At 34.1% G+C, this 15,013-nt stretch overlaps 1 protein-coding gene across 1 annotated transcript; it reads left to right on the forward strand.

Annotated features, from left to right (window-relative positions):
* Positions 1 to 604: 604 nt before the first annotated feature.
* Positions 605 to 10,141, forward strand: LOC121262207. Its single transcript, XM_041164605.1, has 2 exons — positions 605 to 803; positions 9,863 to 10,141. Exons 1-2 carry the CDS (start codon positions 618 to 620, stop codon positions 10,139 to 10,141), a joined length of 465 nt encoding a protein of 154 aa, XP_041020539.1. The 5' UTR covers positions 605 to 617.
* Positions 10,142 to 15,013: the final 4,872 nt, after the last annotated feature.

A 15,013-nucleotide genomic window follows, 5' to 3' on the forward strand; every position in this document is an offset into this window, starting at 1 on the left:
ATTTAAGTACATTTCAAGTTTCATAAAAACTATGGATGGTATTATTTATTTATAAGACTATACTATAGTTTCTATTAATGCTTTTCTTTTATAATATATCACAGCATGTAATTTTTTATAAATTACATAAATATTACATTTTTATTTAATTAACCAAAAAATATTACGTCCTTATTAAAGAAAAATTAGTTCTTAACAAAAAAAAATTAACTATAAACTAAGCAAACGTGCATTGCACGTTGCTTTCACATAGTGTATATATATATATATATATATATATGTATATAACGAATCCAAATGGAAAAAAAAATATTTTTGGAGCCAATTTTTTTATATTTTAAATTTTGGTGACCAGAGTCTCATTGTCTGTTCTAAACTAAAAAATCCGTTTTATTTTCAAATATCACAAAGACTTCTTTCCCATACTCTGCTGTCCCCTGTTTCAACGATTCCTACCAAACTACGCGCGGCATCTGTTCTTATTGGCGCCCTCTCTCTCTCTATCTCTAGATATATATTATATCGTCCAACTGAAGGATTTCCGGATTCATTTGAAAGTGTGTGTGGGTTATTCTGATCTCAAATAGTTTGCTTAAAAGATGAGGAAAAGCGAAGACATGGTTCCTGGTGGGAAGTTTCTCTCGTTGAATCAGAAGCATTGTGAGTTATTTGAGTCTCATGAACAGTTAAAGAACCCGCCGTTTGAGTCTGGCAATAACAATAGAAGCTCTGCTTGTGCGCTTCAGATCCAAGAAGCAGCAAATCAGAGGCTGATGCAAACACCAGCAGACACTGAGGAAGAGGTGTCTTGAAGCACTCTTTTCTTTCTCCCTTTTCTTTCTCCCATTATATGTCAACCAAGGTTCATTTTTTTTTTTAATTAACGTCTGGTTTTCTTGATCTTTTTCTTGATGAGTTTATGGCTGTTTATCCATGGGGTTCAAACAGTCAAATCTGTGGTTGCCTCAGGGGTATTGTTTCTGGTTTGAGGTTTTGGAAAGGTTTTGTGTATCTGCATGGAGAGTTTTGGTATCTGCATGCAGCATCTATACTACTCATTGCTGGGGCTTATATATAGTGTATGTATATATGGATATTTATATATATTATATTAAACTCTATCCGTCTCAAGTTTGGTTTCTGTTCAAAAGATTTGATCTTTTTATTCTTTTCGCCATTTTTGGAAATGAACAATGTAGATTTCTGTTCTTTGCGCATGCATTGATATAAATTAATAAGGTTGGTTCTGTTGTTCTGATATCATTCATGAATTACACGCTTAAGTTCTAAACTTCTTCTTCTCTCTCTCTCTCTCTCTCTTTATTTATTTATTTATTTATTTATTTTTTGTTGCCACTTTAAACATAATTTGTAGGCGAAGTTGACTGAAGCTCTTCTGTCCTTGCGTCCAATTGGTTTGACACTCTCGAACAAGGCCCCTTTCTTGGGCTTGGATGAACTGGGCCTTTCCCATGCAGAAAACACTACGAAATGTACTGATGCTGTTGCTGGGACTAGTAGTCATAGCGCAGGCCATTCGAACAAGGGCATGAACCCTAGAGCAGAGAAACGAAGAGAAGAAAAGGAGAGATTCTGAGTATCGAGTTTGAAGTGTGAAGTGAAGTGGCTTGAAGTGTAAGTGTTTAAGTGGAACTCAGAACGACGACGTAAGGGGAGAAGGGTAAACGGCGCGTTGCGGGGGCGCGTTGCGAGTCCTGAAGGCAGAGTCGGTGTGCGTGCGTTTTACATTAAGTTTTTAGGCGTTTAAAAACTATTAAACGCACCGTTTGAGTTTAAAGACTTCAAACGGTGCGTTGGGAAATTACTGGGGCTGAGACCCGTTGGCAACAGAGAGTCTGTTACTTCAAGTATTGAGTTTGTCATTTTAATTGAAAGTCAGTCATGGTCAGTTTATCAATTGTAAGAGTTAGTTACAGGTGAGAGAAATGTAAGAATAAGAGGGGAAGTCAGAGGAAACGAAAAATATCATTGAGAATATTATTGTAAGAGAATTCTGTAAGGTGGTTTGGGAGCCCTCGAAGCACTCCCGTGACAATACAATTTCTGCTAGTCTTTTTATCAAACATCTTCCGTGCACTCTGTTCTTCTTCTTGCAACAACCATCTTCTACGTTTTCTTCATCCTTCTCTATTACAACAGCATACCACAAGCAGGTTCTTAACAAATTCTGTGCATCATTTATTAGACTCGGCTCGTGGAAGGTGATACCCGGAATTTTAAATCTGTAATTAATAAAATAAGATTATTTGGCTGAAGATGAGCAGGTTGTTGCTAAACGTGAATATACTTTGGTGGCAAAGTGTTACTATGCAAAGAAAAAGATGGTGTGGGAAATTTTGAAGGATACCTTGCAGAGTAAGATTGAAATACAGTGGTCTCAAGTTCTAGCAATTAGAGCTTCAATGGTGGAAGGTCAGCCTGGAATTCTGGAAATTGAGGTCATTCATTCTCTTTAGTATATATCCTTAAATTGATATAGTTTTTTTTCTTCGTTGTTCAAGTCTCAATTCATCATAGTGTTGTTACTTTTTTCAGCTCAGTAGTCCACCTGCATTCTATATAGAAGCTAATCCGAGGCCGAGGAAACACACTCTTTGGAAAAATAGTTCAGATTTCATTGATGGTGAAGCTCTAATTCACAGGTTTATTCGTTTTCAATAAACAATATGCTTATTTATATATACACATAATTTCCTTGATTCATTTGTCATTGAGAAATACTTTAACGGATCACGTAACCCGTGTCAATTTGTGGATTTACTTTTGTATAATCTTTTTATATCCGTAACAGTTCTCTTTGTTATTTTAATTTCTCACTGACACGCTCTTTATATATAGGAGGCACCATCTTGAATTTCCACCAGGTGCCCTTGACAAACACTATGAGAAGCTCCCTCAATCCGACAGCCGGATGTTAATGTTGAGCATGAGACCATTCCCAAGTCTGAGTTCTCCTTTCTTCCACTCAGATCAAGATCATTTCTACAATGCGGCAAGAGAATTTTCTTTGGATTTCAATAGAGATAGGCCAAACATGATCAGCTCCAGTAATTTGCAGTCACCTTTCTCGACTATTGTCCCTACTCCATTAATGGTTGACATGCAACGAGTTCAAGCTTATCAACAAACCAATTACCAGCCATTCTTTAATATCAATGATCCAACAGGTATTGAATTGCAGTAATTTTCTTCTTTTTCAGAACTATGCATGTCAAGGTTTTGACACCCAAAAATAGTACTGCTCTTTTAACTTTCTTTTACAAATGTTTTGTGAAGGGATGGTTATGAATTTCCCTCCGCATTTAGATGAGAATATTAGAAACCAAGGAGCAGAAAATCCAATGATGGGAATGATCCATTCTGCAAATATCCTGGGAAGAGATCAGATTCAAGAACCATTTTCAATATTAGCTACATCATCAGATGATCATTTGAGAGATCAGATCATTCAAGATCTGTACATAAATATTCCTTTGGAAATCCAAATGAATCCAACCATACCTTTTCAAAACTATAATCAAAACTACAGTGGATGGGCTCCTAATTATGCTAAGCAAGTGGGGAGGTTTAGTTCAGAATCTCATAGATACGATCTGAATGGGGTTTTAAACCAACTGAATCCGAGTGACGTCGAACTTCTTCAATGCAATGATGATCATGATCAGAACAGGTACATAGTAGAGAAGTCCTTTTTCTAGAAAAAAGGATGCAAGAAACTGACGATGATTTTGCAGATTTCATCATAATTAATAAAGAATAATACGAGAGATTGATGCGTCAACAACATTAATCCCCAACAAGACCGCATGCATGCAAGCTGCCTCCAAAGTCTCACTACAAGCTGCAGAAGGACATTAATCCCCAACATTGTCTTCCAGCAGTCTTGGTACGTTTGGCTGTCGTGTTGGCATGATCGATCAGGTTTTACATCTTCAACTTAAGTATGTATAGCTTCGATCGGATTGCATGCTTTGCATGGATTGTTAGGGATGCATTTTGTAGAGTATGGATGCAGGCTGAGGGGCCACCTTGGTCCTGCCCCCGCCCTACGCTAGGGCTGGGATAGAGAGTTGGGGACTAGGTGTTTTGGAGTGTGAGATGGTGAATAGTGACTAATGAGAGAAATTTCATTTGATCTATAAGTTGCTGAAAGTCATGAAAATGAATCAGTTTTTGGATATATTTTGATGTGTATGTTGTTGATAGGATGAAAATAGTATTTTTCTACTTTGCATTTTATGTAATTTAATATACTTTTATGCAGTGTAATTTATGTTTTGATGAAATTTGAGGATCCTGATATTTATTTTATTTTATTTTTTAAATTTATTTTCCCTCCTATTAGATGAATGGAAAGTGTGGTTGAATTTAGAATAGTAATAAGAGTGTAACCGGTCCGGTTTTGGACAAAATCTAGGACCGAACTAGTATGTACCTGTTTTACATTTTTCAAAATCGATTACGCCCCAGTTACCCACCTAAACCGGTACCTCTGGTTTTACAGGTTTCCAGTCCGGTCCGGTTTTTCGGTTTTTTAAAATGTAAAAAACATATAATGAAATATTACTTCTTATGATAAAATGTTAGTAATAATTTAATATATATTATGTTTAAAATATATGATCAATTAAATTTTTATCTTTAAGATTAAACTTTTATTTTATAAATTATAATAACATTATCTTATATATAATTATATTAATAACATATGATCAAACAAATTACAAATGTTCATATTTAAGATTAACATTTTATGTTATAATTTATAAATTATAATATGAAATTATTTCATATATGATATATAACTATATATATTATATATAAAAATTTAATATATAATTATATATTATGTATAAAACTTATATATATATAAATATTTTGTATAATATATAAAATTAATTTACATATATATATATATATATTTTCCAACCGGTCCGGTTCGGTTTGGTCCGGTTTCGGAAACTACAAAATCGAAACTGGATCGAATCCGGCTGGTTTTCATAATATAGGAATCGGTCCTAGACCGGACCGATTCAAAACCAGACCAATTGGTCTGATTCGGTCCGGTCTGGACCGATTTTTCAATTTTTCGGTTTAAATTTACACCCCTAAATAGCAATATGCATAGCTTTCTGAAATAGTAGGCGCCTCACTACGTCCATTTTTCACTTCAACAGCTTTTTGCAGCCAAACCATGCATTCTCAAATCTTACACGGGACATTTGATGGATTTATCTCCAAATCACAATAAATATTTTTTTAAAAAAATTAGAATCTTTTTATACTAACTTCAATGCCTTATTGATGATAGATTTGCAAGAGAAAGTGTTTAGTCACCAAACCTATTGTATATTGTGTATTATATATAAATTGTGTTACATGTATACTTGGTAACTTACAGCTATACAAATTTGTATACCAAATATAGAACCTACGCTATACATAGAAAGAAGAAAAATATGAAATCAATCAAATATCTATGGAATGATACTGTCATTCCTATCCTGGCTTGTGGTGTCATCGCACAGATAAAGTGATCTGTAGATTTAAGGGGATCTGATTTGTCTTGCTTAATACCCCCCCCCCTCTCAAACAAATGGAAGGTCATAAACCACGAGTTTGTCTTTCAAAAGTTGGAACTGAGAGGATGTAAGGCCTTTTGTGAAAATATCTGCGAACTGATATGTAGTAGAGATGTAGCAAGTACAGATGTCCTTGTTCAAAATCTTTTCTCAATTAAAATAAAAATCCACTTCAATGTGTTTAGTGCGAGCATGATAAACTGGATTGGTTGCAAGAGCAATTACACTTTGATTCTCACACCAAATCATAGGTGGCGAAAGGAGAGGCACATGAAGATCCTTAAGGAGCATCTGTAGCGAATATAATTTAGCAACAAGTATTGCCAAAGCTCGATATTCGGCTTCTGTACTAGAGCGAGAAACCACACCTTGCTTCTTTGCACACCACGATATCAAACATGGATCCAAAAACACTCTATAGCCAAAAGTTGATCGCCTATCATGAGGATCTCCCACCAAATCCGAATTGCAATAGGCATAAAGATTTAGAGAACGTTTGCCAAAATATAGTCCATGGTCTACCATGCCCTTGAGATAACGCAAAACTTGTTTGGCTGACTTCCAATGAAGAGCATTGGGAGAATGTAGATGTTGGCATAACTGATTTACAGAATATGCAATCTCAGGTCTAGTTAGTGTACAATATTGAAGTGCACCAACTAATTGCATGTAACCAGTGATGTCTTCGACTGGTTGATTGTTAGCTGCAGATATTTTTCCTCTAGAGACAGATAGAGTTGGGTGCATCAACCATTCGGAAGCGATGAAGGATGTCGAGTATATATTTGCTTTGGCACAAATGAAGTCCCTGAGCATCCCTAAAGGCTTCAATTCCCAAGAAGTAGCCAAGCTCACCGAGAGCTTTCAAAGCAAATTCTTGTTTAAGTTGAGCAACAAGATTCTGTATGGAGGTAGGACATGAGCCAGTAACGAGGAGATTGTCAACATATATTAGCACAAAAATGTGTACATGACCATGATGAAATGTAAACAATGAAGTATCAACAGATGAACCCGTGAAGCCATAATCGAGCAAACTAGTTGATAGATGAAGGAACCACGCTCAAGGTGTATGTTTAAGGCCATAAAGGGCTCAGGCCTTTTTAAGGCGACATACATGTTTAGGGAACTGGGGATGAGCAAAGCCACGTGGTTGCTCGATGAACACTTCCTCCTCAAGCCTTCCATGTAAGAAAACGTTTGAAACATCATACTACAAAATGGGCCAGTCAAAGAAAACAGGTAGTGCTAAAACAACTCTCACTATGACAGATTTGATCACAGGATTAAAGGTCTCAATAAAATCCACACCATCATTCTTTAAAGCGAGAACAAAGCCAATCAAATAAATAAGTAGATGTCGTCTATTCACTTTCTAACTAGATAAGCATTAACTCTAAATTAATTATGCTTACCACAATCTAGGGTTTAGAACCGCGATAGGAAAAAAAAAACTATATTTTTTAGTCATTCTATACATAAGCTTGTATATATGAGAATGCATTATTGATGATGTGTCATAATTTGATTTGCAATTAAATTTGTGAATTTTTCATATAAATAAAATCCTGTCATATCAGGAGTATAGAATGTGTGTAGGACATGAGCTAGCTTGTGATAATGTTTTTTTTTTTTTTTTTTTGGGTTCTTTTAAGCAAATATATCGATAAATTTGCAACAATATAAGACAGCCCACTAATTGTTGTAAAGCATTTTTTTATTTTTTTATAAAATTCATTTCAGAGTAGAATAGATAATATGTATACGTACGGATGGTAAACTGGCCAGTAAGTTACTTGTTAAGTGACAAGTCAATTGCGACTTAAATTTGCATTGTGTACGTGCACTTCAATTTTTATTAGGGCAAACTATCAAAGGGACTGTTTATAATTGGAAGCTTTTTAAGGCATTCATGATATATAGTAGTTTTTTAACATCCAAATATCTTGGAGTTATACTCAAAGATGCTATTGGTAAAATTGTTATGGCTGCTAACAAAGCTGGAGTTGAGGTTGCTTCTCTTGAGGATATAGAGTTGCTTGCTGTATTTCAAGGCTTGCAGTTATGTGCTCTTAAAGGTATTAAAAAGTAGATCATAGAGAGTGATTGTCTATTGATGGTAAGAGGGATTCAAGATAAAACATAGTCTAGGAAAAAAAAAAGAAAAAAGTTACAACATAGTCTTCTTCAATACTGGGGATTTTATTGCAACAAACAAAAAAGTGATTGGCTATTTTTGAGGAATATCAGATTCAACATGTGAGTAGGTTGGGAAATGAGGCTGCTTCTGGTCTAGTCGGACATGCTTGGTCTGTCGAGTCTGTTGAGATGTGGTGTGATGGTTTTCCAAACTTCATCTCTCGAACAATTTAGCTTGATAGTTGTCTGTAATGTTTATCATTAATATTATGTTTCTTCTTATCAAAAAAAGAGAAAAAGTAATTTTGTCATGTAGGCTCCATATTTAATCACTTTTTTTAAAGTGAGTGTACAAACCTTACACGCCTTAAAACTATAAATATCATTTCTATTTGATCTAATTGTTAGACTAAAAGAGTATTATATGTATAAAAAAGAAGTCTCGAATTTGAAAGATTGGTTAAAAAAAATTATACTTTTCACTTTTTATACCATCATAATTTTATACTTTTAATTTCAACTATTAAGACAGATAAATAAAATAATAAATAATTTTGACAATCATATCTTAACGAAGAGTGCGAAATATTTTTCTAATAATTTAAGTATAATTAGGTATATTAATATTTATAAATTAAAAAATATATATATATATATAAACCTTAATTAATATCTAAAGTTATAAGATTATTCCCTCCCTCCCTCCCTCCCTCCTTTTGAAGAGAATTTGGGATGAATTTGATAAGTGGAATCCATATCAAAATTGAAGTGAGAGGTTATATCCGACCATAAGCGTGCATGATGCTGTGGTGGAGCCTTTGGACACTTTAGTTGTTAGACGTTTGCTTCCAATTGGAGATTGTGAGATTTGAAAACAGATTTAATTTCTATGACTATATCCAAAGGACATAAAAATAAATTAGAAAATATTTTTATAAGAAACTATCACAAATCAAATTACCGTAACATAACTATCACATTCAGCGAAAATTCAAAGAAAATTTTTGGAGCCAATTTTTTTATATTTTAAATTTTGATGACCAGAGTCTCATTTTCTGTTCTAAACAAAAAAATCCGTTTCATTTTCACATATCACAAAGACTTCTCTCCCATCCAACTCATCATTAACATTCTGCTTTCCCCTATTTCTTCGATTCCTACCTAACTACGGGCGCCATCTGTTCTTATTGGCGCTCTCTCTCTCTCTCTCTCTCTCTCTCTCTCTTTACATATAAAGATATATATTATATCCTCCAACTGAATGATCTCTTTCTGAATTCATTTGAAAGTGGGTGTGGGTTATTCTGATCTCAAATAGTTCGGTTAAAAGAAGAGTAAAAGCGAAGACATGATTCATGGTGGGAAGTTTCTCTCGTTGAATCAGAAGCATTGTGAGTTCTTTCAGTCTCATGAACAGTTAAATAACCCGCCGTTTGAGTCTAGCAATAACAATAGAAGCTCTGCTTGTGCGCTTCAAATCCAAGAAGCAGCAAATCAGAGGCAGATGCAAACACCAGCAGATACTGAGGAAAAGGTGTCTTGAAGCACTCTTTTCTATCTCCCTTTCTTTCTCCCTTTCTTTCTCCCATTGTATGTCGACCAAGATTCTTTTTCTTTTTTTTTACTAACGTCTGGTTTTCTTGATCTTTTTCTTTATGAGTATATGGCTGTTTATCCGCGGGTTTATGCATGGGGTTCAAACAGTCATGTCTGTGGTTGCCTCGGGTGTTGTTTCTGGTTTGAGGTTTTGGAAAGGTTTTGTGTATCTGTATGGGGGGTTTTGGTATCTGAACGTAGCATCTGTGCTACTCATTGCAGGGGCTTATATATAGTGTATGTATATATGAACGTAGCATCTGTGCTACTCAAGTTTGGTTTCTGTTCAGACGATTTGATCTTTTTATTCTTTTCGCCAATTTTGGAAGAGAACAATGTAGATTTCTGTTCTTTGCGCATGCATTGATATAAATTGATAAGGTTGGTTTCTATATCATTCATGAATTACACGCTTAAGTTCTAAATTTCTTCCCCCTCTTTTATATATATATATATATATATATATATATTTTATTTTATTTTATTTATTTATTTTTTGTTGCCACTTTAAACATAATTTGTAGGCTAAGTTGATTGAAGCTCTTCTGTGCTTGCGTCCTATTGGTTTGACACTCTCGAACATGGCCCCTTTCTTGGGCTTGGATGAACTGGGCGTTTCCCATGCAGAAAACACTACTAAATGCACTGATGCTGTTGCTGGGACTAGTAGTCATAGCTCAGGCCATTCTGGGGTTCAAGAAAAGGCCTGTACTGATAATAAGAAGATGAAGGCTTCAAACTTCTGCGCAACATTTATTAAAATCGGCTCGTGGAAGGTGATGCCCGGAATTTTAAACCTGTAATTAATAAAATAAAATAAAATAAAATAAATAAGAATATCTGGTTGAAAAATGAGCAGGTTGTTGCTAAACGTGAAGATACTTTGGTGGCGAAGTGTTACTATGCAAAGAAAAAGATGATGTGGGAAATTTTGAAGGATAGTTTGAAGAGCAAGATTGAAATACAGTGGTCTCAAGTTCTAGCAATTAGAGCTTCAATGGTGGAAGGTCAGCCAGGAATTCTGGAAATTGAGGTCATTCTCTTTATATATATCCTTAAATTGATATAATTTTTTTTTTTTTCCTTGCTCAAGTCTCAATTCATAGTACTGTTGTAACTTTTTGCAGCTCAGTAGTCCACCTGCATTCTATATAGAAGCTAATCCAAGGCCGAGGAAACATACTCTTTGGAAAAATAGTTCAGATTTCACTGATGGTGAAGCTCGAATTCACAGGTTTATTCGTTTCCAATAAAGAATATGCTTATATATACACATAATTTCCTTGATTCATTTGTTATTTACATCCAACTCTTATATTGAATGTTAATTTCTCACTGACACGCTATCTATCTATCTATCTATCTATCTATCTATATATATATATATATATATATATATATATATATATATATATATATAGGAGGCACTATCTTGAATTTCGACCAGGTGCCCTTGACAAACACTATGAGAAGCTCCTTCAATGCGACAGCCGGATGTTAATGTTGAGCATGAGACCATTCCCAAGTCTGAGTTCTCCTTTCTTCCACTCAGATCAAGATCATTTCTACAATGCAACAAGAGAATTTTCTTTGGATTTCAATAGAGATAGGCCAAACATCAGCTCCAGTAATTATTTACAGTCGCCTTTCTCGAATATTGTCCCTACTCCATCAATGGTTGACATGCAACAAGTTCAAGCTTATCAACAAACCAATTACCAGCCATGCTTTAATATCAATGATCCAACAGGTATTGAATTGCAGTAATTTTCTTCCTTTTCAGAACTATGCATGTCAAGGTTTTGTCACCCAAAAATAGTACTGCTCTTTTAACTTTCTTTTACAAATGTTTTGTGAAGGGATGGTTTTGAATTTCCCTCCGCATTTAGATGAGATTATTGGAAACCAAGGAGCAGAAAATCCAATGATGGGAATGATCTGGGGTCAAGGAATGATCCATTCGGCAAATATCCTAGGAAGAGATCAGATTCAAGAACCATTTTCAATATTAGCTACATCATCAGATGATCATTTGAGAGATCAGATCATTCAAGATCCGTACAGAAATATTCCTTTGGAAATCCAAATGAAGCCAACCATACCTTTTCAAAACTATAATCAAAACTACAGTGGATGGGCTCCTAATTATGCTGAGGAAGTGGGGAGGTTTTGTTCAGAATCTCAAATATACGATCTGAATCCGAGTGACGTCGAACTTCTTCAATGCAATGATGATCATGATCAGAACAGGTACATATTAGAGAAGTCCTTTTTCTGGAAAAAGGATGCATGAAACTGACGATGATTTTGCAGATTTTAACATAATTAATAAAGAATAATATGAGAGATTGATACGTCAACAACATTAATCCCCAACAAGGCCGCGTGCATGCAAGCTGCCTCCAAAGTCTCACTACAAGCTGCAGAAGAACATTAATCCCCAACATTGTCTTCCAGCAATCTTGGTTTGGCTGTCGTGTTGGCATGATCGATCAGGTTTTACATCTTCAACTTAAGTATGTATAGCTTCGATCGGCTTGCATGCTTTGCATGGATTGTAGGGGACGCTTTTTGTATTTAGATTGAGTTGCAATTTATTTAGAAATATCTATTTTTCATGAGTTGCTGATGACTGCTGGGGATTTTAATGGAAACCGTGATAGCTAGCTAGCTTGTACGGTGTACCGTACCTTTCATGATCCTATTCGTCCATTTTTTTTAAAAAAAATAAAAGGGGAGACGAGGCCGTTAACGTAACAATCCTCTTTAGACGTGACCATATGAGCCATTTTCTGTTGCAAGATGTCCGATTTGAACCATAGCTATTGCCACAAGGGCGAGCTCGTCATCATAGTACTCCCAAAGTATCCAACTAGTTCAAAGCTAATCTCATGTCCTAAAGATCAGGCTTTATTATCATAAGTGATTTTAACTTATATCTTGACTCAAACTCCTGATTTCGAAGCCATAAAATATCAGCTCGTATCAACTGGGCTACCACCTTGATATATAGTCTATTCCTCCAATTAAACTTTGGCCATCGATCTCTGTCTCTTTTGCGTGTGCATCTTTTCATCAAATTATATTATTTATAAGGTATTCAGACTATATTTTAGAAATCAAAATTAATTTTTTTTACAAACAAACTCTTGAAATATACGGAACAAATTAGTCAATTAATTAATGGATTATTGTAAACAAAATCAAAATTTTTCTGAAATTTGGCATGCTTGATTAGCTTAAAGAGGATTAATTAATACTCAATCTAATCGTGGGTTCGCCAAATATATCATTTCATATAGAAATTAAGAAATTAATTTGGAGGAAAGAAACTAAAAAAAAAGTTATACTATATGTAACTTGAACACAATCCCATTCTGATTAACTCATTGTACATGTATTATACATGCATGCATCTATATAAGAACTCTACACTTACAAGAATTGGCATAACTCCTTTTATGATTAACTCATTGATCCATGAAAAGTATTGTAAATACAAAATGATCATATAAAAATAAATTTATAAATTGATCTGATTTGATGTGAAATTTCAAATCTATTTTACAATAATATGTAGGAGATTTACAATTTAACATAGCACATCTAGTCACATTAATTTAATTTGTTAAGTATATTTTTATAAGACTTTTTTTTTTTTTTGGTAGAGCAAACATTTCTCTTAACCCATTGGCATGCGATTGTAAAATGCTCTCTGAATTTTTTAATCTTAGTAATTAACTCTTCTAGTTTTTAAATTTTTACAATTACACCAACATAGGGTTGTAAGCCGGTTGGTCGGAATTGGCCCAAAGTTGGGACCGATCGGTCTCGGTCCAAGAAATTTCATTTTTTTCAATTTCGAACTGGTCCCAAGTGAGATTTTTCCAAACCGGACCAACCGAATAGGAAAATATATATTTTTAATTTTTAAATATATTTTATATATATTATTTTATATGATAATTGTATAATTAATTATGTAATTTTCATCTAACCTATCACCATTAACAATATATAATTTTAAATATATAATTAAAAATTAATATTTTATTAATTAACTAACGTATATTATCAATTAACCTATCACCAATTCACCATTAACTAATTATTAACATCTACATCTATGATCTAATTAAAGTTATTAGATAAATTTTTTGTAAAATACTTAAGTTGCAAGTAAATATAAAAGCATGTATGGATGGGGACCTATGCATAATTCAATTATTTATGATTCATATAAAAAATGTAAAAAGTTTAATATAGCTCATTATGTATTAACTATCATAATACAATGCTACTTACAAACACATGAAATTTTATTTAGAACAAATAAAAAAGAAATTGTGATTATTTATTTAAAAAGGTGGTGTCCATACTCGACCTTGATTCTATTTGTTTCTATTTTTTAAATTTAAGTATAATAATTATTATGAAAAAAAATTCTCATATATCAAGCTGCCATCATGTTAGCTATATGCCAGTGCAAGCCAAAAAAATAACTAATATGAGAGAAAATGCAGTTACATTGGATTAGGCATTGGTAAGTCATACTGGCTATATATGGACTACAGTTGTTCAACAACTTTGTATAGAATTATTGCATGGTTATCTTTTTTTTAAAGCTGCTGCTCTATATTGTAGCTGGTGTGTTTGTTAAGTTATTGTGATTGGCAAGTTTTAGGTAATTTGATGTATAAGTAGCTAAAAGTCGCGAAAATGAATCCTTTTTTGGATATATTTTGATGTGTATGCTGTTGATAGGATGAAAATAATGTTTTACTACTTTTCATTTTATGTAATTTGATATATTTTTATACAATGTAATTTGTGTTTTGATGCAATTCAAGGATGTTGATTTTATTTAATTTGATGTATTTTATGCTCTCTGAATTTTTGGATGTAATTTGATGTATGGATGGTTATTTTTGAAAACAATGAAAATAAAAATGAAACTAATTTGATAAGTTTAGTATCTACATCAAAAAACAAATGTTTTATTATTATGGACAGACCCCCTTTGGTCCGACCCCCACCTAGCTGGAGCAAGGGGCCCCAACCGTCAACTGTAAGTTTCGGAGCATCCACCCGCATGGTGAAGCCATGTGGGGACGGGGCCAGGGTTTAGGATATCCGCATCATTTCATTATAGGGTTACAAAAACCTACATATTATCACATTTTCTCTCTCCTCTCATTCCACTCATTCCAAATTTCCTAGCCGCCTCCCTTCCCTCTCCTCTTCTCTTTTGAGTTTTTTCCCCCATCCATTAGGCTTTTACGCCTCAGTGCCAGTGGCCATGGTCCACCATCCTCGACTTCTCTTCGTTTCTATTCTTCTCCCTCTTGTCTTATTCTTCTCTTCCTCATCTTCTAAGCCGGCAAAAATGAGAGAACTTCTCTTCGTAACCTCGTTGTCGTGGGTAACAACAAGCAGTTGTAACCGTGGGTGACACTGTCATGGGTCTTTGAGTTTAATGATCCACAACTGCGACCATGGAGACCATCGGACATATAGATTTGCCCAAAGATTTTGAAAGATCTATATAGCCCATGGCTGCAGTTGTGGCCCGAATATCTGTTGTTCGATTTCAATTTTTGTTCGAGTTGTTAGATTTTTCTAATTTGTAAGTTTGTTTGGTTTGATCTATAAGTTTATTTTATGGTTTTGTTTGA

Source organism: Juglans microcarpa x Juglans regia, chromosome 4S (genome assembly GCF_004785595.1).
Source record: "Juglans microcarpa x Juglans regia isolate MS1-56 chromosome 4S, Jm3101_v1.0, whole genome shotgun sequence".
NCBI lineage: Eukaryota > Viridiplantae > Streptophyta > Magnoliopsida > Fagales > Juglandaceae > Juglans > Juglans microcarpa x Juglans regia.

Bases quoted from the DNA above. Each gene is read 5' to 3' on its own strand.
- LOC121262207 (XM_041164605.1), top strand. From the start codon at position 618: ATGGTTCCTGGTGGGAAGTTTCTCTCGTTGAATCAGAAGCATTGTGAG. The intron at 804-9,862 runs GTGTCTTGAAGC...CATAATTTGTAG, and splicing joins CAGCAGACACTGAGGAAGAG to GCTAAGTTGATTGAAGCTCT.